General features: G+C 41.8%; 1 protein-coding gene across 1 annotated transcript in view; it reads right to left on the bottom strand.

The window, feature by feature from the left end:
* LOC106565248 (copine-9) overlaps positions 1 to 23,011 on the bottom strand; it is a 152,855-nt gene that overhangs the window by 11,209 nt on the left and 118,635 nt on the right. The window contains exon 14 of the mRNA XM_014132145.2: positions 5,328 to 5,455. Coding sequence (XP_013987620.1) covers positions 5,328 to 5,455 — 128 coding nt within the window. The remainder of the gene's footprint in view (positions 1 to 5,327; positions 5,456 to 23,011) is intronic.

Raw genomic sequence — 23,011 nt, 5'->3', positions numbered from 1 at the left:
ATGACAACAGTCTAGACAACGCAACACTTCTATGACAACAGTCTAGACAACGCAACACTTCTATGACAACAGTCTTGACAATGCAACACATCTATGACAACAGTCTAGAAAATGCAACACTTCTATGACAACAGTCTAGACAATGCAACACTTCTATGACAACAGTCTAGACAAAGCAACACTTCTATGACAACAGTCTAGACCACGCAACACTTCTATGACAACAGTCTAGACCACGCAACACTTTCATGACAACAGTCTAGAAAACGCAACACATCTATGACAACAGTCTAGAAAATGCAACACTTCTATGACAACAGTCTAGACCACGCAACATTTCTATGACAACAGTCTAGACAACGCAACACTTCTATGACAACAGTCTAGACAACGCAACACTTCTATGACAACAGTCTAGACAATGCAACACTTCTATGACAACAGTCTAGACAACGCAACACTTCTATGACAACAGTCTAGACCACGCAACACTTTCATGACAACAGTCTAGACAACGCAACACTTCTATGACAACAGTCTAGACAATGCAACACTTCTATGTCAACAGTCTAGACAAAGCAACACTTCTATGACAACAGTCTATACAACACAACACTTCTACATCAACAGTCTAGACAACGCAACACTTCTATGACAACAGTCTAGACCACGCAACACTTTCATGACAACAGTCTAGAAAACGCAACACTTTCATGACAACAGTCTAGACAACGCAACACTTCTATGACAACAGTCTAGACAACGCAACACTTCTATGACAACAGTCTAGACAACGCAACACTTCTATGACAACAGTCTTGACAATGCAACACATCTATGACAACAGTCTAGAAAATGCAACACTTCTATGACAACAGTCTAGACAAAGCAACACTTCTATGACAACAGTCTAGACCATGCAACACTTCTATGACAACAGTCTAGACCACGCAACACTTTCATGACAACAGTCTAGAAAACGCAACACATCTATGACAACAGTCTAGAAAATGCAACACTTCTATGACAACAGTCTAGACCACGCAACATTTCTATGACAACAGTCTAGACAACGCAACACTTCTATGCCAACAGTCTAGACAACGCAACACTTCTATGACAACAGTCTAGACAACGCAACACTTCTATGACAACAGTCTAGACCACGCAACACTTTCATGACAACAGTCTAGAAAACGCAACACATCTATGACAACAGTCTAGAAAATGCAACACTTCTATGACAACAGTCTAGACCACGCAACATTTCTATGACAACAGTCTAGACAACGCAACACTTCTATGACAACAGTCTAGACAACGCAACACTTCTATGACAACAGTCTAGACCACGCAGAACTTTCATGACAACAGTCTAGAAAACGCAACACTTTCATGACAACAGTATAGAAAACGCAACACTTTCATGACAACAGTCTAGACCACGCAACACTTTTATGACAGGTGACATCAATAAGAGATCATAGCTTTCACCTGGATTCACCTGGTCAGGTCAGTCTATGTCATGGAAAGAGCAGGAGTTCTTAATGTTTGGTACACAAACAATAAACAGGAAGTACATAACAGAGCCATTTGAAAATGTGTTTCATGAAATACATACCACATTTTTGGGGATTTAGTTTGAGAAATTGTGTAGTTTTACTAAGGTGGGAGGTATGAGACTGTAGTTTGGTGGAAATCCCCATCGACTGACGATGAGTGGTCACCATTATGTAGTTGAATGAAAATTATGTTTAAACTGCATTCATCAATCTGACTACATTATTACTGTATGTGAATGAATGCAGGCCCTGGGCACCCTTGTGTCGCTCCCTCTTTGAATTGACCGCCGTCCGACAAACATTATAACACAGTTTCCCTGTCACAATAAATCCATAGCACTTACAAACCAAACACGACAATTGAATTAACAGTAACATTCATTTAGACGATTAAAGTTTTCATCAGTTATCACACTTCTTCTAGCGTCAGTGACCCCAGAACTTCGCTGGGAACGTCATCCATCAGAACAGTTTCATAAAACGTGATTGAGTCATCACGCTGGGTCTCGGCACCTGCAAGTCACTAGTCGCGAGTTTCACCTTCTCTCATTTTTCCACTACAAGACCTTAAGCAGCCCATTTAGGGAGAGTCTTTCCGCCTACCTGGAGAATACCAAGATCACAAGATCTTCTATTATTCATATTCTATGCTCTGCTTATTTCTATGGAAAGTATCCAGGAACACCTTTATAACACCGGAAATACCAGTAAAACTCTCACACAATGGCACACTTACTATTCCTTTCTAATACTACAACTATGAAACCATTAATGAATTATATTTATATGAACTACATGGCCTTCTCTAGTACTAGTGTCCTATACAACATTCAGCAACACAACTCCTGATAAGTTGTAATGGCCCCAAGGCCCCAGCTAGCCAATTATTAAGAGTTTTGCAGTTATATGGAACCTTTAGAGATGGAAAACAAAGAGAAATAGAGCACACGGAGGCAGTGGAGAGCAGTTAAGCTAGGCCGTCTGTCTGTCAGAGTGAGAAGGAGTGCGATAGAGACAGAGACAGCTCAGGGGATAACATGTCAGAGTAACTCATGGAGGCTAGGGCAGCCTAAGGGTGGAATACTGCAGAGGTGTGTGTGTGTGTGTGTGTGTGTGTGTGTGTGTGTGTGTGTGTGTGTGTGTGTGTGTGTGTGTGTGTGTGTGTGTGTGTGTGTGTGTGTGTGTGTGTGTGGTGGGGGGAGGGTATGAGAGTTTGTGTGTTTGCATACTATATGTACTTGCGTACAGTATATGTGACTCGTATTGTGTCAAGCAAGTCAAAACACATATGTACACTGAGTATACACAGACATTAAGAACACCTGCTCTTTCCATGACATAGACTGACCAGCTGAATCCAGGTGAAAGCTATGATCCATTATAAATGTCACTTGTTAAATCCACTTCAATCAGTGTAGATGAAGGGAACTGACAACTGAGACATGGATTGTGTATGTGTGCCATTCAGAGGGTGAATGGGCAAGACAAAATATTTACATGTAAGTGCCTTTGAAAGGGGTATGGTAGTAGGTACCAGGCGTACCAGTTTATGTCAAGAACTGCAACACTGCAGTTAAGAAAGTATTCACAAAAATAAACTGAAGTAAAATATGAATAAATAAAATAAAAAATAAGAAAAAAACAACAACTAATAATTAAGGAGCAACAATAAAATAACAGTAGAGAAGCTATATACAGGGGGTACCGGTACAGAGTGAATGTGAGGGGGCACCGGTTAGTCAAGGTAATTGAGGTAATATGTACATGTAGGTAGAGGTAAAGTGACTATACATGGATAATAAACAGAGTAGCTGCAGCATACAAAAATGGATGTCAGGAAGCTTGGCTTCAGTGAATGTACTGGGCTGTACGCACTACCCTCTGTAGTGCCTTGCGGTCGGAGGCCGAGCAGTTGCCAAACCAGGCGGTGATGCAACCAGTCAGGATGCTCTCGATGGTGCAGCTGTAGAACTTTTTGAGGATCTGAGGACCCATGACAAATCTTTTTTGTCTCCTGAGGGGGAATAGGCATTGTCGTGCCCTCTTCACGACTGTCTTGGTGTATTTGGACCATGATCGTTTGTTGGTGATGTGGAAACCAAGGAACTTGAAGCTCTCAACCTGCTCCACTGCAGCCCCGTCGATGAGAATGGGGGCGTGTTCGGTCCTCCTTTTCCTGTAGTCCACAATTATCCTTTATCTTGATCACGTTGGGGGAGAGGTTGTTCTCCTGGCACCACACTGCCAGGTCTCTGATCTCCTCCCTATAGGCTGTCTCATTGTTGTCGGTGATCCTTGAGATATTTCTACAACTTGATTGGAGTCCACCTGTGGTAAATTCAATTGATTGGACATGATTTTGAAAGGCACACACCTGTCTTTTTAAGGTCCCACAGTTGACAGTGGATGTCAGAGCAAAAACCAAGCCATGAGGTCGAACTAACTGTCCGTAGAGCTTCGAGACAGGATTGTGTTGAGTCACAGATCTGGGGAATGGTACCAAAACATTTCTGCAGCATTGAAGGTCCCCAAGAACACAGTGGCCTTCATCATTCTTAAATGGAAGAAGTTTGGAACCACCAAGACTCTTCCTAGAGCTGGCCGGCCCACCCAAACTGAGAAATCGGGGGAGAAGGGCCTTGGTCAGGGAGGTGACCAAGAACCCGATGGTCACTGAAAGAGTTCCAGAGTTCATCTGTGGAGAGGGGAGAACCTTCCAGAAGGACACCCATCTCTGCAGCACTCCACCAATCAGGCCTTTATGGTAGTATGGCCAGACGGAAGCCACTCCTCAGTAAAAGGCACATGACAGTCCGCTTGGACTCTCAGACCATGAGAAACAAGATTCTCTGGTCTGATGAAACCAAGATTGAACTCTTTGGCCTGAATGCCAAGCGTCACGTCTGGAGGAAACCTGGCACCATCCCTATGGTGAAGCATGGTGGTGGCAGCATCATGCTGTGGGGATGTTTTTCAGCGGCAGGGACTGGGAGACTAGTCAGGATCGAGGGAAAGACAAACAAAGCAAAGTACAGAGAAATCCTTGAAAACCTGCTCCAGAGTGATCAGAACCTCAGCCTGGGGTGAAGGTTCACCTTCCAAAAGGACAATGACCCGAAGCACACAGCCAAGACAATGCAGGAGTGGCTAGGGCGACAAGTCTCTGAATGTCCTTGAGTGGCCCAGCCAGAGCCCAGACTTGAACCCGATCGAACATCTCAGGAGAGACCAGAAAATAGCTGTGCAGCGACACTCCCCATCCAACCTGACAAAGCTTGAGAGGATCTGCAGAGGAGAATGGAAGAAACTCCCCAAATACAGGTGTGCCAAGCTTGTAGCGTCATACCCAAGAAGACTCAAGGCTGTAATCGATAACAAAGGTCCTTCAACAAATTACTGATTAAAGGGTCTTAATACTTAAGTAAATGTCATATTTGTAGTTTTCTTTATACATTTGCTAAAATAAAATAAAACCGTTTTTGCTTTGTCATTATGGGGTATTGTGTGTAGATTGATGAGGGGAAAAAACGATTTAATACATTTTATAATAAGACTGTAACGTAACAAAATGTGGGAAAAAAATCAAGGGGTCTGAATACTTTATTAATGCACTGTGCGTGTGTGTGTGTGCGTGTGTGTGTGTGTGTGTGTGTGTGTGTGTGTGTGTGTGTGTGTGTGTGTGTGTGTGTGTGTGTGTGTGTGTGTGCGCGTGTGTATGTGTGCGTGTGCGCGTGTGTATGTGTGTGTGTGCTGCCATTCTCTCACCGTGCCACCTGGTTGATGACAGGGGCGAAGTTGGTGGGCCCGTAGAGCTGAACAGTTCGGAGACTCTGGAAGTAGGACTCCAACACTCCCTCGATACCCACACAGTTTGGGTTCTCACTGTTGGAGTTCTGTGGGAAACCATGGACAAGAAAGACGGAGAGAGGGAGAGAGAAGGGGAGAGAAAGCTCAGATGCATCGAATACTAATGCATTGGAGAAAAAAAGAAAAATAATAGTGTTTGTGAAGTCAACGTCCATTTGTCCTCGAAGAGTTGCTAAGTATTTTATTTTCACATTGTCAGGGTAAATCAATCAAGACATGAGATCAAAATTAATCCATCAAACAATCTGACTGTTCCCAAAAGTACAATATTGAGTACGGACCGGCAACACAATTGTTTAATTCTGTTACATTTTGGTTGACAGACCTGTTCTGAGCGCAGTGGTCACACAATCTTTAATTGTGACACTGTTTTAATGATGGAGGTTCGTGAAACATTATCTCTCTCCTGTCTGTACATTCAGCGTCAAAACTCTTCCGATAAGAACACCCATTGGCTCATTAAAGCCACTTCCTATATACCACACGAACAGTACCAGTCAAAAGTTAGGACACACCTACTCATTCAAGGGCTTTCTTTATTTTTACTATTTTCTACAATGTAGAATATTAGTGAAGACAACAAAACTATGAAATAACACATATGGACTCATGTTGTAACCAAAAAAGTATTAAACTAATCAAAATATATTTTATATTTGAGATTCTTCAAAGTAGCCACCCTTTGCCTTGATGACAGCTTTGCACATTCTTGTCATTCTCTCAACCAGCTTCATGAGGTAGTCACCTGTAATGCATTTCAATTAACAGCTGTACCTTGTTAAAAGTTAATTTGTGGAATATCTTTCCTTTTTAATGCGTTTGAGCCAATCAGTTCTGTTGTGACAAGATAGGGGGGTATACAGAAGATAGCCCTATTTGGTAAAAGACCAAGTCCATATTATGGCAAGAACAGCTCAAATAAGCAAAGAGAAACGACAGTCCATTATTACTTTAAGACATGAAGGTTAGTCAATCCGAAAAATATCAAGAACAGTGAAAGTTTCTTTAAGTGCAGTTGCAAAAACAATCAAGAGCTATGATGAACCTAGCTCTCATTCGGGAAAGGAAGACCCAGAGATACCTCTGCTGCAGAGGATAAGTTAATTAGAGTTAACTGCACCTCAGATTGCAGCCCAAATAAATGCTTCACAGAGTTCAAATAACAGACACATCTCAACATCAACTGTTCAGAGACTGCGTGAATCAGGCCTTCATGGTCGATTTGCTACAAAGAAACCCCTTCTAAAGGACACCAATAATAAGAAGAGACTTTCTTGGGACAAGAAACACGAGCAATGGACATCAGACTGTTGAAAATCTGTTCATTGGTCTGATAAGTCAACATTTGAGATTTTTGGTTCCAACCGCCATGTCTTCCAACCGCAGAGTAGGTGAATGGATGATCTCCGCATGTGTGGTTCCCAAGGTGAAGCATGGAGGAGGAGGTATGATGGTGTGGGGGTGCTTTGCTGGTGACACTGTCTGTGATTTATTTACAATTCAAGGCACACTTAGCCAGCATGGCTACCACAGCATTCTACAGCGATATGCCATCCCATCTGGTTTGCGCTTAGTGGGACTATCATTTGTTTTCAACAGGACAATGACCCAACACACCTCCAGGCTGTGTAAGGGTTATTTGACCAAGAAGGAGAGTGATGGAGAGCTGCATCAGATGACCTGGCCTCCACAATCACCTGACCTCAACCCAATTGAGATAGTTTGGGATGAGTTGGACCACAGAGTGAAGGAAAAGCAGCCAACAAGTGCTTAGCATATGTGGGAACTCCTTCAAGACTGTTGGAATAGCATTCCTCATGAAGCTGGTTGAGAGAATGCCAAGAGTGTGCACAGCTATCATCAAGACAAAGGGAGGCTACTTTGAAGAATCTGAAATATAAAATATATTTTGATTTGTTTAACCTTTCTAGCGCAGGCGTTCCGCTAGTGACCCACCTCGACGACATCCGGTGAAATTGCAGAGTGCCAAATTCAAACTACAGAAATATAAATATTTAACATTCATATGAATACAAGTGTAATACATCAAAATAAAGCTTAATTTCTTGTTAATCCAGCCGCTGTGTCAGATTTCAGAAAGGCTTTATAGTGAAAGCACACCATGCGATTATCTGAGGACAGTGCCCCGCATACAAAAACATGAAAACCATTTTTCAACCAGGCAGGTGCGACACAAAAGTCAGAAATAGCGATATAATAAATGCCTTACCTTTGAAGATCTTCATCTTTTTGCAATCCCAAATGTCTCAGTGACAAAATGAATGGTTGTTTTGATCGATAAATTCCTTCTTTATAGCCCCAAAATGTCCATTTATTTGGCGCGTTTGATTAAGAAATACACCGGTTCCAACTCGCCCAACATGACTACAAAGTAGCTAATAAGTTACCTGTAAACTTGGTCCAAACATTTCAAACAATGTGTCTAATCCAACCTCAGGTACCCTAAAATGTAAATAATCAATCAAATTTAAGACGGAATAAACTGTTTCCAATACCGGAGAAAAATAACGAGGAGCGTGCTCCTGTTCACACGCACAAAAAGACTAGAGTCCTTCTGAGTGACACATAGAAAGAATAGACTACTTCTTCATTTTTCAAAAGAAAAACATTGAACAATTTCTAAAGACTGTTGACATCTAGTGAAAGCCATTGGAACTGCAATCTGGGCCCTAATAAATCAGGTTTCACATAGAAAAGCATTGGAAAACACAATGACCTCAAAAAAGGTTTTCCCTTGATGGATTGTGCTCAGGGTTTCGCCTGCCAAATCGGTTCTGTTATACTCACAGACATTATTTTAACAGTTGTATAAACTTTAGAGTGTTTTCTATCTAATACTACTATGCATATGCATATCCTTGCTTCTGGGCCTGAGTAACAGGCAGTTGACTTTGGGCACGCTTTTCATCCGGACGTGAAAATACTGCCTTCTAGCCCAAAGAGGTTTTAACACTTTTTTGGTTAATAATTGATTCCATGTGTTATTTCATAGATTTGATGTATTCACTATTATTCTACAATGTAGAAAATAGTAAAATAAAGAAAAACCCTTGAATGAGTAGGTGTGTCCAAACCTTTGACTGGTACTGTATATTGGCACTACGTAGTTTAGGGATCGGCCGTCGCCGTTGTTTGGGGATCAGGAAAAAGCTTTTGGGATCAGGAAAAAGCATTGTTTTGACATAGGGACGATCTACATTTACATCATTTTACATTTTAGTCATTTAGCAGACGCTCTTATCCAGAGCGACTTACATTGCATACATTTCATTAAAAAAAAATCTTTTTTTTCTCCGTACTGGTCCCCCGTGGGAATGAAACCCACAACCCTGGCGTTGCAAACACCATGCTCAACCAACTGAGCGTTGCACTGCTGCGTTGCACTGCTGCAAGAGGTAACTAGCTAACTAGATGCTGCACTCATAGTACATTATCGAAATATGATGTTATCAAATCAGGGAATTGATCTAGTTATAATTGATCTAAAGTTATTGAACACATCATGAACAAGTAGATAAGCCACCAGAGGGAATTCCTCAATTGGACAGCCAAACTCTCTGTTAGCTAGCTAATTAGTGTTAGCCTTTCATAATGATGCTAACATATTTAGCTAGCTAGCTACTGATGTAGGATCTTAATTTGAGCCAGTTTGCTACAGCAGGAAAATAATCCTGCAGCAACAGGAAATGTGAATTATTATGTGGATTATAATAAATTGACATTTTTGTTGATACATTTTTTTGTTACAGCAAATCATGTCTGAAATTTTTAAGTGGAATTTGCAATATTTAGAAGCCTTTTTAAAACTCAGATACACTACAAGTTTGCATTTCCTGCTTGGCAGGAAAATTCTCAGCAATTAAAGAGTGATCAAATTAAGATCCTACATCTGTGGCTAAAGCTGGCTGGGTAACTTGCATGTCAGTTAAGATTTAGTGAGCTTGTTCAGAATCATTCAATTTTTATCAAAGTAGCCCAATTTGTATTTATAATTTTTTTTTACAAAAATGTAGACGTTAATGCCATAGTCACTACAATAAATCTAGCAAATCGCAAACCCGGTATGTAGTTCTGTCCTTGAGCTGTTCTTGTCTATTGATGTTCTGTATTATGTCATGTTTCATGTTTTGTAGACCCCAGGAAGAGTAGTTGCTGCTTTTGCAACAGCTAATGGGGATCCTAATAAAATACCAAATACCAAAGTTAAACTCTCTCCATTGAGCAGTAGACTGTATCATGATGACATCCAGATGGTTTCTACCAATATTACAAGTTATTTCTTGTGTAGGCTGCTATCCTTCTCAAAATCAAATCAAGTGGGATGGAACAAATTATCCAAGTTAGCTACCACCGGCGGCATGTGGAAGCAACTGCTGCCTAGTGAGAAGCAACTCACGTTGGCAAGAACTACTAAACTCTTCGCTCCGGGATACCTCCTCCCACTGGGCACACCACATCATTTCAATGTGGATAATTGGGTAATATTTGGTAGAGATGTTTGTCATAACGTTGCCCTGTAGGTGAGGTTAATGACCCCATAAATACCTTTCCCCATTTTCTCTCTCCACTCTACAGAATGGACTCTTGGAAAGCCCTTTGTTAACATAGCGGGAGTATGGTAACATCAAAAGGTTGGGAACGGAACAATATTTCGGTAATCCAACCAGTTGAAAGTATCCGTTGGTACTTAAAGAATATTATGTCAGAACAGTAAGTGGTCTAGGACATTATATCTGATGATAGGACGACAAACTGTATCTTGGAAAGTCTACATATTCTAGTTATCAGATTCACATGGAATTGTTGTGCAAGTAAAAAATGTAAATATGAAATGATTTGTGAAAAGATTAAATGTAATTTTAGCATCTAAATGAGAGAATTGTTTTCATAAGTAAACTATGCTCGCTCAGTGGCCATGCCCAAGTGAATAGACATTGGTTGATAACTATGAAACACGCCATCCTCTCCCCCACTACAAAAGCCCATTGACAAAAGTCAACCTTGTGTTCCCGACGACGTGAGGACTGGTGTCCATGCATTTAAATGGGCTAATTTCAACCTGGATCGCCACGCTAAAAGGATGAATTTCGACTACACCAGCCAGAATATAGCACGAGCTTAGTATAGAAACTTGGTATAAACTTTGAACTCTTATTCACTAAAGAAGTGATACATCCTAGACGTCGAGTTATTAGCAGCAGCTGTACACGTACATGGCCTCGGAAAGGACAGCCAATACAACGTATCCATTCTATCACAGAAACATTCTTCAAAGGACAAGGGCGATCTCTGCTGGGCAAACCAGCCTTCCATCTTCGACCAATCTATCGAAGCGCAGCTCAGAGTAAATATATTTCTTGCATTTTCCTTTTCCGAATGGGCGATTATTTAGAATGCATAAGATTCTGTATTTACGATAGCATTGCTTCTCAAGGTCCGATAGAGACCCAATCCTTTTGTTCCTCAGTCTTCCCGCTCTTTCATTCAAAAGCCAACCCTCTTTCTTTGTGTAACCATCCGTCATATCGGTTTCGTCCGCTAGGGATGTTTTCTTTTATGACATAATTAGTAATCAATGTCTGATCCACCCTGTGTATATGTAATTGTGTGTGATTATTTAGATATTTAGTAAATAAATAATTAAACCAAATGTTGTATTGCTGATTCAACTTGTTAGCAAGGGTTCATGAAGGTTTTTACGACGTTCAGATGAGACTGAATAAGATGATGATTAATAATTGACTGCTATTGATATAAAAGATGACCAGATCTTTAAGAGTTTATTCGGAAGACAACAGCTCTATAAACATTCTTCCATGGTGCCCCGACTTCCCAGTTAATTATATTTACATGATTAGTTTAGTCAGGTAATATTAATTACAGAGAATTAATTTTATAAAATAGCATGTCATATATAATTTAATCCATAGTAAAGACACGACACGTTGATCAATGAGATTACAACCTACTGTATATTCACTCACTCAAAAAGTCAGTGAAAAGTTAGTTAGATTTCCAATGCGTTATCACTATGCTTTCAACCATCTAAAAGCACAACCAAATTCCAATAGAAAAACAATGTCTGATTTTTGGTTTAGTTGTCACCCAAATGTCTATCACTGAGCTTTCAACCATTTAAAAGCACAGCAAAGTTGAAATGGGAATACAATGTCAGATATGTTGCTTATTTATACAAAATATGAATGTGTTATCACTGTACTGTACTTCATTTAATAGCAGAATGAAATTACCTAGATTGTAGTTGAGATTACATTATAAATACATGGTGCAAGTGATCAATGTTGTTGAATATTCTGCACAGATTATTACAGCAATTGTGAAGATCTCCACATACTTGCGACGACCTATGCATGCTATCTTGAACATGCATTTATTTCAGATAATTACATATAAGCAGGTATAGTGAACATGTCTGAAAGATTTTGGTTCAATATATATGAGCTGGGGGTGAACGACTTTGGTGAACCCCATCTAATGAATTGTTCTGCTCATTTATGAACTGAACGAGAGCGAAGGACGGTATGTGAAGCTCCATCCAATTAATTGTTCTGTTCCTTTTACGAACAGAAGTAAAGGACCTTTGGTGAAACTGGTGATAGTGAAAGTGTATGTGCCGGTGTAAATGTGAACGTATGATTGATTGAATGAGTGTGTCTTAAGTGGTTTAGAAATGATCAGAACTGTGCATTGCGAAAGCTATGTTTTCTATAGTGATATACAGTGTATAAAAGTGTGTATTTTTATTTTACATTCATGTAGTTCTGTCCTTTAGTTATTTTGTATCATGTCATGCTGTCTTAGCAGCAGCTAATGGGGATCCTAATAAAATACTGAATACTAAGAAGAAATGTATACAGTCGTGGCCAAATATATTGGCACCAAAGTATTTGGTCTCCAAAATTCTTTATTTCACTGTTAATATTACAGAACCTTTGTTTTTGATTCAGAACTTCATTTAAATCAGAAAGTAAACAGAAATGGCATGGACAAAATTATTGACACCCTAGACTTAATATTTGGTAGCACAGCCTTTGGTCAAAATAACTGCAATCAAGCGGTTGAGCTTCCTGCACCTCTGTACTGGCAGATTGGCCCACTCCTCTTGTGCAAACTGCTCCAGTTCTCCCAGATTTGAAGGGTGCCTTCTCCCAACTTCTGTTTTCAGATCCGTCCACAAGTTTTCAATGGGATTCAATGCTGGCCAATTCAGAACAGTCCAGCGTTTAGTCTTGAACCATTCCTGGCTATTTTTTAAGTGTGTTTGGGGTCATTGTCCTGCTGGTAGACCCATGACCTTTGACGGAGACCCAGCTTTCTGACACCGGGTCTGACGTTGCGCTCCAAAATGCCTTGGTAGTTGAAACTGTCAAAACTTTCTCCACCATTAAAATAATCCTTCTCTGCAATCTTCCATCCAGTTTTTGGTGAAAACGGGAACATCAACATCTCTGGAGACGGACTTGTAACCTTGAGATCTTCCATGCTTGGCTACAATCTTGTGTCTGACCTCAGAAAATTATCTGGTTATCTTTCTTTTCGCCATGCTCATTGCAGTACACACAGTGACACAAAACAGGAGAATGAGTCCTTTTCTTTATTCAAACTGGTTGAATGAGTGATTTTTATATTGCAGGCTTCTACAACTCACCACAATTGAGTTCAATTCCAAAGTAAAGGAGAATCACCTGCTTGAAATCTAATTATTTCTAACTATTTGTAGAAGGTGCGAATAATATTGTCTGGGCCATTTTAGGAATACTTTGTGGAATAAGATAACATTTAGTAAATTAATCAGATTCTGGGGTTTTGCTCAACTGCAAACCAAAGACACACATATGTGGATACCAAAATATTTTTTTATTTCAAAATGTTTCTGGAAGAAATGGTGCATTTCTTTTTGTGCAAGGGTGCGGATATTTTTTGGCAACGACGGTAGTTACAGTAACCCCAAAATGTGGCCATGGATGTGTTAGGCCTACTCATTTGGGAGGTTGAATGATACATTAGTTTGTAAGATAGCCTTAACTTTAGGCTATTTACTGTATTACAAAAGTAATATTGAATTGTGTTTGGTTGACAACACAACCAAATATCAACATTTAAAGGAGATGTATGTACTGCTTGGATAGTTTCATCTGAGCCACTGTACTTAACCTGTTTGGGCTAGGGGGCAGTATTGAGAATTTTGGAAAAAATATGTGCCCATTTTTAACTGCCTCCTACACCAACTCAGAAGCTAGAATATGCATATTATTGTTCAGGTTTGGATAGAAAACACTCTAAAGTTTCTAAAACTGTTTGAATGGTGTCTGTGAGTATAACAGAACTCCTATGGCAGGCAAAAACCTGACAAGGTTTCATGCAGGAAGTGGCCTGTTTGACAAGGAGTCGTGCGTCTTGCATCTGTTTATTGAAGAGTAAGGATCTTAGCTGTAACGTGACAATTCCCAGGGCTCCAATAGGCTCTCAGGACCCGGGAAAATCATGAAGGTTGACGAGGCAGCCTCAGGCTGAAACAGATTATCACCTTATCCAAGTGTCCCATAAGGTGACAATGGAATGAGGCGCGTGCGCGATTAGCCCCCGTGGAGTATTTTAATTCGGCTGTTTAGTTTATTGCAGATTCCCGGTCGGAATATTATCGCTTTTCTACGAGATAAATGGCATAAAAATTGGTTTTAAACAGCGGTTGACATGCTTCGAAAGTACGGTAATGGAATATTTAGACATTTTTTGTCACGCCATGCGCCATGCGCACGACCGTGGATTACCATTCGTATAGTGTCTAGAACGCACGAACAAAACGACGCTATTTGGATATAACTATGGATTATTTGGGACCAAACCTACATTTGTTATTGAAGTAGAAGTCCTGGGCGTGCATTCTGACGAAGAACAGGAAAGGTAAGAACATTTTTCTTATAGGAAATGTTATTATGGTGAAGGCTAATCTTGCCGGGTGTCTAAATAGCTAGCCATGATGGCTGGGCTATGTACTTAGAATATTGCAAAATGTGCTTCATCCGAAAAGCTATTTTAAAATCGGACATATCGAGTGCATAGAGGAGTAATGTATCTATAATTCTTAAAATAATTGTTATGCTTTTTGTGAACGTTTATCGTGAGTAATTTAGCAAACTGTTAGTAAATTCCCCGGAAGTTTGCTGTTTTTTGATATAAATATGAACTTGATTGAACAGACATGCATGTATTGTATAACATAATGTCCTAGGTGTGTCATCTGATGAAGATCATAAAAGGTTAGTGCTGCATTTAGCTGTGGTTTGGGTTTTGGTGACATTATATGCTAGCTTGAAAAATGGGTGTCTGATTATTTCTGGCTGGGCACTCTCCTGACATCATCTAATGTTTTGCTTTCGTTGTAAAGCCTTTGTGAAATCGGACAGTGTGGTTAGATAAACGAGAGTCTTGTCTTTAAATAGCTGTAAAATAGTCATATGTTTGAGAAATTGAAGTAATAGTATTTCAAACGATTCAAAAATCGCGCCACTGGATTAGACTGGCTGTTACGTAGGTGGGACGAATTCGTCCCGCCTAGCCCATAGAGGTTAATTCTAGTTTGTCTACTATTTTAGCCAGCTATTTTCGTCCGCCGAGCCGCGCCACCGTTCTCCTACTTAGTCAACAACTGCTAGCTAGCTAGCCAACTTCTACCGACTAGCAGCACTGCAGAAACTAATACATTACAACGGAACGATTTGATTAGTGTAGTGTTAGCTAGCTACATAGTTGTCTTTGCTGTCTTTGTATCTAAGATAATTGTGTAGTTTAGAGTAATTATCGAGGTTAGCTAGCCAGGTTAGCTAGTGTTAGCTAGCTACATAGATGCCTTTGTATCATGATAAGGTGTAGCACTGAAACTATCGAGGTTACCTAGCCAGCTACACTTTCAAACAAAGTGAACAACGCAGCCACTGCTAGCTAGCCTACTTTACCAGCCAGCAGTACTGTATCATTTTAGTCATTTTAGTCAATAAGTTGTCTTTGTCATAGTTTGTCATAGTTTGATAATTGTGTAGTTTAGAGTAATTATCGAGGTTAGCTGGCCAGCTATTTTCGTCCCCCGCGACGCCATTTCCAAACCTAGCAAACTATTACCGACGAGCAGCATTGTAGAAACTAAATACATTACAAAGGAACGTCTTGATTAGTGTTATGTTAGCTAGCTACATAGTTGCCTTTGTATCATGATAAGGTGTAGTACTGAAACTATCGAGGTTACCTAGCCAGCTACACTTTCAAACAAAGTCAACAACGCAGCCACTGCTAGTAGTTTAGAGTAATTATCGAGGTTAGCTGGCCAGCTACACTTTCAAACAAAGTCAACAACGCAGCCACTGCTAGCTAGCCTACTTCACCAGCCAGCAGTACTGTATCATTTTAATCATTTTAGTCAATAAGATTTTTGCAGCGTAAGCTTAACTTTCTGAACATTCGAGACGTGTAGTCCACTTGTCATTCCAATCTCCTTTGCATTAGCGTAGCCTCTTCTGTAGCTTGTCAACTATGTGTCTGTCTATCCCTGTTCTCTCCCCTCTGCACAGGCCATACAAACGCTTCACACCGCGTGGCCGCTGCCACTCTAACCTGGTGGTCCCAGCGCGCACGACCCACGTGGAGTTCCAGGTCTCCGGCAGCCTCTGGAACTTCCGGTCTGTGGCCAACAAGGCAGAGTTCATCTCAGCCTATGCTACCCTCCAGTCCCTTGAGTTCTTGGCGCTGACGGAAAAATGGATTACCACAGATAACACTGCTACTCCTACTGCTCTCTCCTCGTCTGCCCACGTGTTCTCGCACACCCCGAGAGCTTCTGGTCAGCAGGGTGGTGGCACTGGGATCCTCATCTCTCCCAGTGGACATTCTCTCTTTCTCCCCTGACCCATCTGTCTATCGCCTCCTTTGAATTCCATGCTGTCACAGTTACCAGCCCTTTCAAGCTTAACATCCTTATCATTTATCGCCCTCCAGGTTCCCTTGGAGAGTTCATCAATGAGCTTGATGCCTTGATAAGTTCCTTTCCTGAGGATGGCTCACCTCTCACAGTTCTGGGTGACTTTAACCTCCCCACGTCTACCTTTGACTCATTCTTCTCTGCCTCCTTCTTTCCACTCCTCTCCTCTTTTGACCTCACCCTCTCACCTTCCCCCCCTACTCACAAGGCAGGCAATACGCTTGACCTCATCTTTACTAGATGCTGTTCTTCCACTAATCTCATTGCAACTCCCCTCCAAGTCTCCGACCACTACCTTGTATCCTTTTCCCTCTCGCTCTCATCCAACACTTCTCACTCTGCCCCTACTCGGATGGTATTGCGCTGTCCCAACCTTCGCTCTCTCTCCCCCGCTACTCTCTCCTCTTCCATCCTATCATCTCTTCCCTCTGCTCAAACCTTCTCCAACCTATCTCCTGATTCTGCCTCCTCAACCCTCCTCTCCTCCCTTTCTGCTTCCTTTGACTCTCTATGTCCCCTCTCCTCCAGGCCGGCTCGGTCCTCCCCTCCTGCTCCGTGGCTCGACGACTCATTGCGAGCTCACAGAACAGGGCTCCGGGCAGCCGAGCAGAAATGGAGGAAAACTCGCCTCCCTGCGGACCTGGCATCCTTTCACTCCCTCCTCTCTACATTTTCCTCTTCTGTCTCTGCTGCTAAAGCCACTTTCTACCACTCTAAATTCCAAGCATCTGCCTCTAACCCTAGGAACCTCTTTGCCACCTTCTCCTCCCTCCTGAAACCTCCTCCCCCTCCCCCCCCCTCCTCCCTATCTGCGGATGACTTCGTCAACCATTTTGAAAAGAAGGTCGACGACAGTCAAACGACACCGCTGGTCCTGCTCACGTTGCCCTACCCTGTGCTTTGACCTCTTTCTCCCCTCTCTCTCCAGAGGAAATCTCGCGTCTTGTGACGGCCGGCCGCCCAACAACGTGCCCGCTTGACCCTATCCCCTCCTCTCTTCTCCAGACCATTTCCGGAGACCTTCTCCCTTACCTCACCTCGCTCATCAACTCATCCTTGACCGCTGGCTATGTCCCTTCCGTCTTCAAGAGAGCGAGAGTTGCACCCCTTCTGAAAAAACCTACACTCGATCCCTCCGATGTCAACAACTACAGACCAGTATCCCTTCTTTCTTTTCTCTCCAAAACTCTTGAACATGCCGTCCTTGGCCAGCTCTCCTGCTATCTCTCTCAGAATGACCTTCTTGATCCAAATCAGTCAGGTTTCAAGACTGGTCATTCAACTGAGACTGCTCTTCTCTGTGTCACGGAGGCTCTCCGCACTGCTAAAGCTAACTCTCTCTCCTCTGCTCTCATCTTTCTAGACCTATCGGCTGCCTTTGATACTGTGAACCATCAGATCCTCCTCTCCACCCTCTCCGAGTTGGGCATCTCCGGCGCGGCCCACGCTTGGATTGCGTCCTACCTGACAGGTCGCTCCTACCAGGTGGCGTGGCGAGAATCTGTCTCTGCACCACGTGCTCTCACCACTGGTGTCCCCCAGGGCTCTGTTCTAGGCCCTCTCCTATTGTCGCTATACACCAAGTCACTTGGCTCTGTCATATCCTCACATGGTCTCTCCTATCATTGCTATGCAGACGACACACAATTAATCTTCTCCTTTCCCCCTTCTGATAACCAGGTGGCGAATCGCATCTCTGCATGTCTGGCAGACATATCAGTGTGGATGACGGATCACCACCTCAAGCTGAACCTCGGCAAGACGGAGCTGCTCTTCCTCCCGGGGAAGGACTGCCCGTTCCATGATCTCGCCATCACGGTTGACAACTCCACTGTGTCCTCCTCCCAGAGTGCTAAGAACCTTGGCGTGACCCTGGACAACACCCTGTCGTTCTCCACTAACATCAAGGTGGTGACCTGATCCTGTAGGTTCATGCTCTACAACATTCGCAGAGTACGACCCTGCCTCACACAGGAAGCGGCGCAGGTCCTAATCCAGGCACTTGTCATCTCCCGTCTGGACTACTGCAACTCGCTGTTGGCTGGGCTCCCTGCCTGTGCCATTAAACCCCTACAACTCATCCAGAACGCCGCAGCCCGTCTGGTGTTCAACCTTCCCAAGTTCTCTCACGTCACCCCGCTCCTCCGCTCTCTCCACTGGCTTCTAGTTGAAGCTCGCATCCGCTACAAGACCATGGTGCTTGCCTACGGAGCTGTGAGGGGAATGGCACCTCCGTACCTTCAGGCCCTGATCAGGCCCTACACCCAAACAAGGGCACTGCGTTCATCCACCTCTGGCCTGCTCGCCTCCCTACCTCTGAGGAAGCACAGTTCCCGCTCAGCCCAGTCAAAACTGTTCGCTGCTCTGGCACCCCAATGGTGGAAAAAGCTCCCTCACGACGCCAGGACAGCGGAGTCAATCACCACCTTCCGGAGACACCTGAAACCCCACCTCTTTAAGGAATATCTAGGATAGGATAAAGTAATCCTTCTACCCCCCCCCCCCCTTAAAAGATTTAGATGCACTATTGTAAAGTGGTTGTTCCACTGGATATCATAAGGTGAATGCACCAATTTGTAAGTCGCTCTGGATAAGAGTGTCTGCTAAATGACTTAAATGTAATGTCTACAAAATAATAATTGATATGATTTTTGGTTGAGATGGAGAAATGAATCCAACATACAGCTGTATCAATTAATTTGTAGACAAAACTAGAATTAAAGTTAGTGGCAAAGATTGAACTATCCAAGAAGATCCTTCTAATGGTTATATTTGGTTGCGTTGCCAACCAAATACAATTCAATATCATTAAATATAATTACATTTGGAATCAGCCAGAGCTTGAAACCCTAGGCCTATATTGTATTGTCTATTTTTAGTAGAATTCTGGATTGGAACAATAACTGTTGATGACTTTGCAAATGCTACTTAAGCCTAAATAGCATCATTGATTATATAGTATATGAGTGATAAAGTATGGTCACATTTAATTTGCTCTGTTAACCCTACCCTTTGGAATGTCTTGGATATCAACAGTTAATCTATTTCGTTTTTTTAGTGGAGATCTCTCAACAATCATTCTCACGATAGCACATTGGTAACAGTCAATGACAAATATCATAGCTAACAGGGCTGGGCTTTTGTTAAAACCCTGGATAGGAGACCAACAGGATAGCTGTGGACAGATCAATTCTCCTGTAGGAGGTGCTGCCCAGCAGATAGCTATTTTTTCTGATAGTGGATATAACGTTGAAGATCTGACATTGTTTTAAAGGTATAAATTCAACATATTTTATGCAAGGTTTGAGAGAAGTAAGCTTTTTGTGCGAATGGAACATTTCTGGGATCTTTGATTTCAGCTCATGAAACATGGGACCAACACTTCACATGTAGCGTTTATGTTTTTGTCCAGTATATATTTCAGTAAAGCTATAGTGCATTTCACATTACTTTTGGATTCTAATCATATTATAATGCTCACATAAATGTCATGCTGATGTTCATGTTCATGTCATTGTCAGAAAAAAAATATTCTAATGTAATTGCTAGTAGAATAATGACAACGTTACAATGCAAATGTCATGGTTACATTTTGGAACTAAACCTCTCTTGCACTGAAGTGCTTTGTAACACCTTTTGCTTAGTTGTTTCGGTGTGCTGGCCCTCAACATCTGCTCTGTAATCAAATTATTCCCATAGTACGCTTCTGCAGGCGTGGAGGAATAATTTTCTCGTTTGAAGAGGCTATGCTGTCTGCATTTTCACTCTCTCGCTTGCTTCTCAAAAGTGGTTTGCGCTGTGTCAACTGCATGCGCAAGCAGCCTGGCTAGCTACTGCCCCATTGAGAAGATTCAGACAAATTACAAGACAGACTCGATCCTCTCAATCCGTATATGACACGAGACACATTTGCAGAAATACTAAAAGTTTAAAAAAAATTATAGTTCCGAAACGTTTTCCATGTTCTAGTATCGAAAAAGCACAGAAGTTTTGGTATACCATCCAACACTAGTATTTTCCACGTTGAAACAACTTTTATTCAACCAGTTTCTGCGCAGTGGGATGTCTCCAGGAGCAAGAATCTCAATACACTGCTTGTCATTACGTTAGCTAATTGGCATGTCATGGTGACATCCAGATGGTAACCAATATATATCAATTTAGTTTTCAAGTTTTAACTGGTGCGATGCTGCTGTTGTTGCCAGCTAGCAAGCGTAAACTAGCTTGCTGGAAAGGGCTCATCAGACGACTGACTAAACTCACTGAACCGAATCCATTCGTCTCCTCTCGACTCTCAGCAACATACATCACCAATTTTCGGCACCAGGCGTGTCCGTATAGCCTCTCCAGTAATTGACATCGGTTTATTGTATTATAAACAAAGGGCATCCGTATAGGAAAAAGTAACAACATTGGGGAATAAGCAGGTAGAGACTATGTATCCCCGATGTCTGCAAAGGAGAGTTTTACAATGCATTTCTTCTGATGAATTACAGACAGAGGCCCTCTTAGTAAAGGATCCCTATGTTACGTCTCAGCGACGTAAGAACATTGTGAATTTCCAGTAGTGGTTAGAGCGTAGTGGTTAGAGCGTTGGACTAGTAAGTGAAAGGTTGCAAGATCGAATCCCTGAGCTGACAAGGTTCTGCCCCTGAACAAGGCAGTTAACCCACTGTTCCTAGGCTGTCATTGAAAATAAGAATTTGTTATTAACTGACTTGCCTAGTTAAATAAAGGTAAAATAGTGCCTTGTAAGTCTGTGTGTGTTCTGGGTTGGAGCTAAAGCCTGTATCAGACAATTAAGAGCATCACTGCTAAAGAGTTGAAAAGACATGTCACTACAAGTATTGGCATTCAGCCAACATAAAAGACAGTATGAGTCTGCTTCAACCCCTGTCCAGCCAGGAGAAGAGAGTGTTCTTCAGGCTATATCCTTTATTAAAGTTTCTACGAAAAACAAGTGAACAGCAGTCTGACCTTTCTCCTTCTCTCTGAAGAGAAATGTAATTGAAAGGAGGAAGCAATCACCTTAAAAGAAGTGAACTAGTCTGCAAAAGATGAGACCTGACTGCATGACCAATCCATTTGTTGAAGCAGTTTGTAGTTTCCACAGACAGAGCCGTAGCAAAGTACAATAAACTTTTCTTTGATACTTTGATTAAATAAGAAGAGAGATACTCACCTCTCATCTAAAATATCTTACAGTTGCGGGCACTAAAGTTAGGTTGTGTTGCGGTATTGGCAGATGCACAATGCATGTGCAACATGACGCTCCGCTGCTTCGACATGACAGTTTGTCTAAAAACTGAAGCATAACTAGCCACGAAGACAACACTGGCACAATGTTGTGACATATTTGTGACTTATATATTGGCTAAAAAAAAATCTTTTTACTATAAACTTTTGATTCCAGGTAGAATCTTTGCCTTGTTTGAGGGTACTTCGTTGGGTGAAAAAAGTGTTCTACCTGGAACCAAAAAGGTTTATTCTACAGGAACAGCTAAATAACCTTTTATGACATTTTTTCTCTAAGAGTAAGAGTTCATATGAAAGGCGAATGAGATTCCACAACCAATACACTTGACAACGTTAAAGGGAAGGTTTTCAGCCGAGAGGTACGTTTTCAGGTTGCTAAGCTACAGGACTGTTTTGCTAGCACAAACTGGAATATAAACCAGGATTCATACATAACATTCAGGAGTTTACAACATCAGTCACCTGCTTCATTAATAAGTGCACTGACGTCGTCGTCCCCCGCAGTGACAGTAGGTACAGTTGAAGTCGGATGTTTACCATTAGGTTGGAGTCATTAAAACTCGTTTTTCAACCACTACACAAATTTCTTGTTAACAAACTATAGTTTTGGCAAGTCTGTGAGGACATCTACATTGTGCATGACACAAGTAATTTTTCCAACAATTGTTTACAGACAGATTATTCCACTTAGAAATCACTGTATCACAATTCCAGTGGGTCAGAAGTTTACATACACTAAGTTGACTGTGCCTTTAAAACAGCTTGGAAAAATACAGAAAATGATGGAATTGCTTTAGAAGCTTCTGATAGGCTAATTGACATCATTTGAGTCAATTGGAGGTGTACCTGTGGATGTATTTCAAGGCCTACCTTCAAACTCAGTGCCTCTTTGCTTGACATCATGGGAAAATCAAAAGAAATCAGCCAAGACCTAAGAAATAAAATTGTACACCTCCACAAGTCTGGTTCATCCTTGGGAGAAATTTCCAAACGCCCGAAGATACCACTTTCATATGTACAAACAATAGTACGCAAGTATAAACACCATGGGACCACGCAGCCGTCATACAGCTCAGGAAGGAGACACGTTCATCTCTAGGAGATAGAACGTACTTTGGTGCGAAAAGTGCAAATCAATCCCAGAACAACAGCAAAGGACCTTGTGAAGAAGCTGGAGGAAACAGGTACAAAAGTATCAATATCCACAGTAAAATTAGTCCTATATCGACATAACCTGAAAGGCCGCTCAGCAAGAAGGAAGCCACTGCTCCAAAACCGCCATAAAAAAGCCAGACTACGGTTTGCAACTGCA

The sequence above is a fragment of the Salmo salar genome, chromosome ssa12 (genome assembly GCF_905237065.1).
Source record: "Salmo salar chromosome ssa12, Ssal_v3.1, whole genome shotgun sequence".
Taxonomy (NCBI): domain Eukaryota; kingdom Metazoa; phylum Chordata; class Actinopteri; order Salmoniformes; family Salmonidae; genus Salmo; species Salmo salar.
The sequence above is the reverse complement of the archived record's forward strand: the minus strand, read 5'-3'. Positions and strand labels throughout refer to the sequence as shown.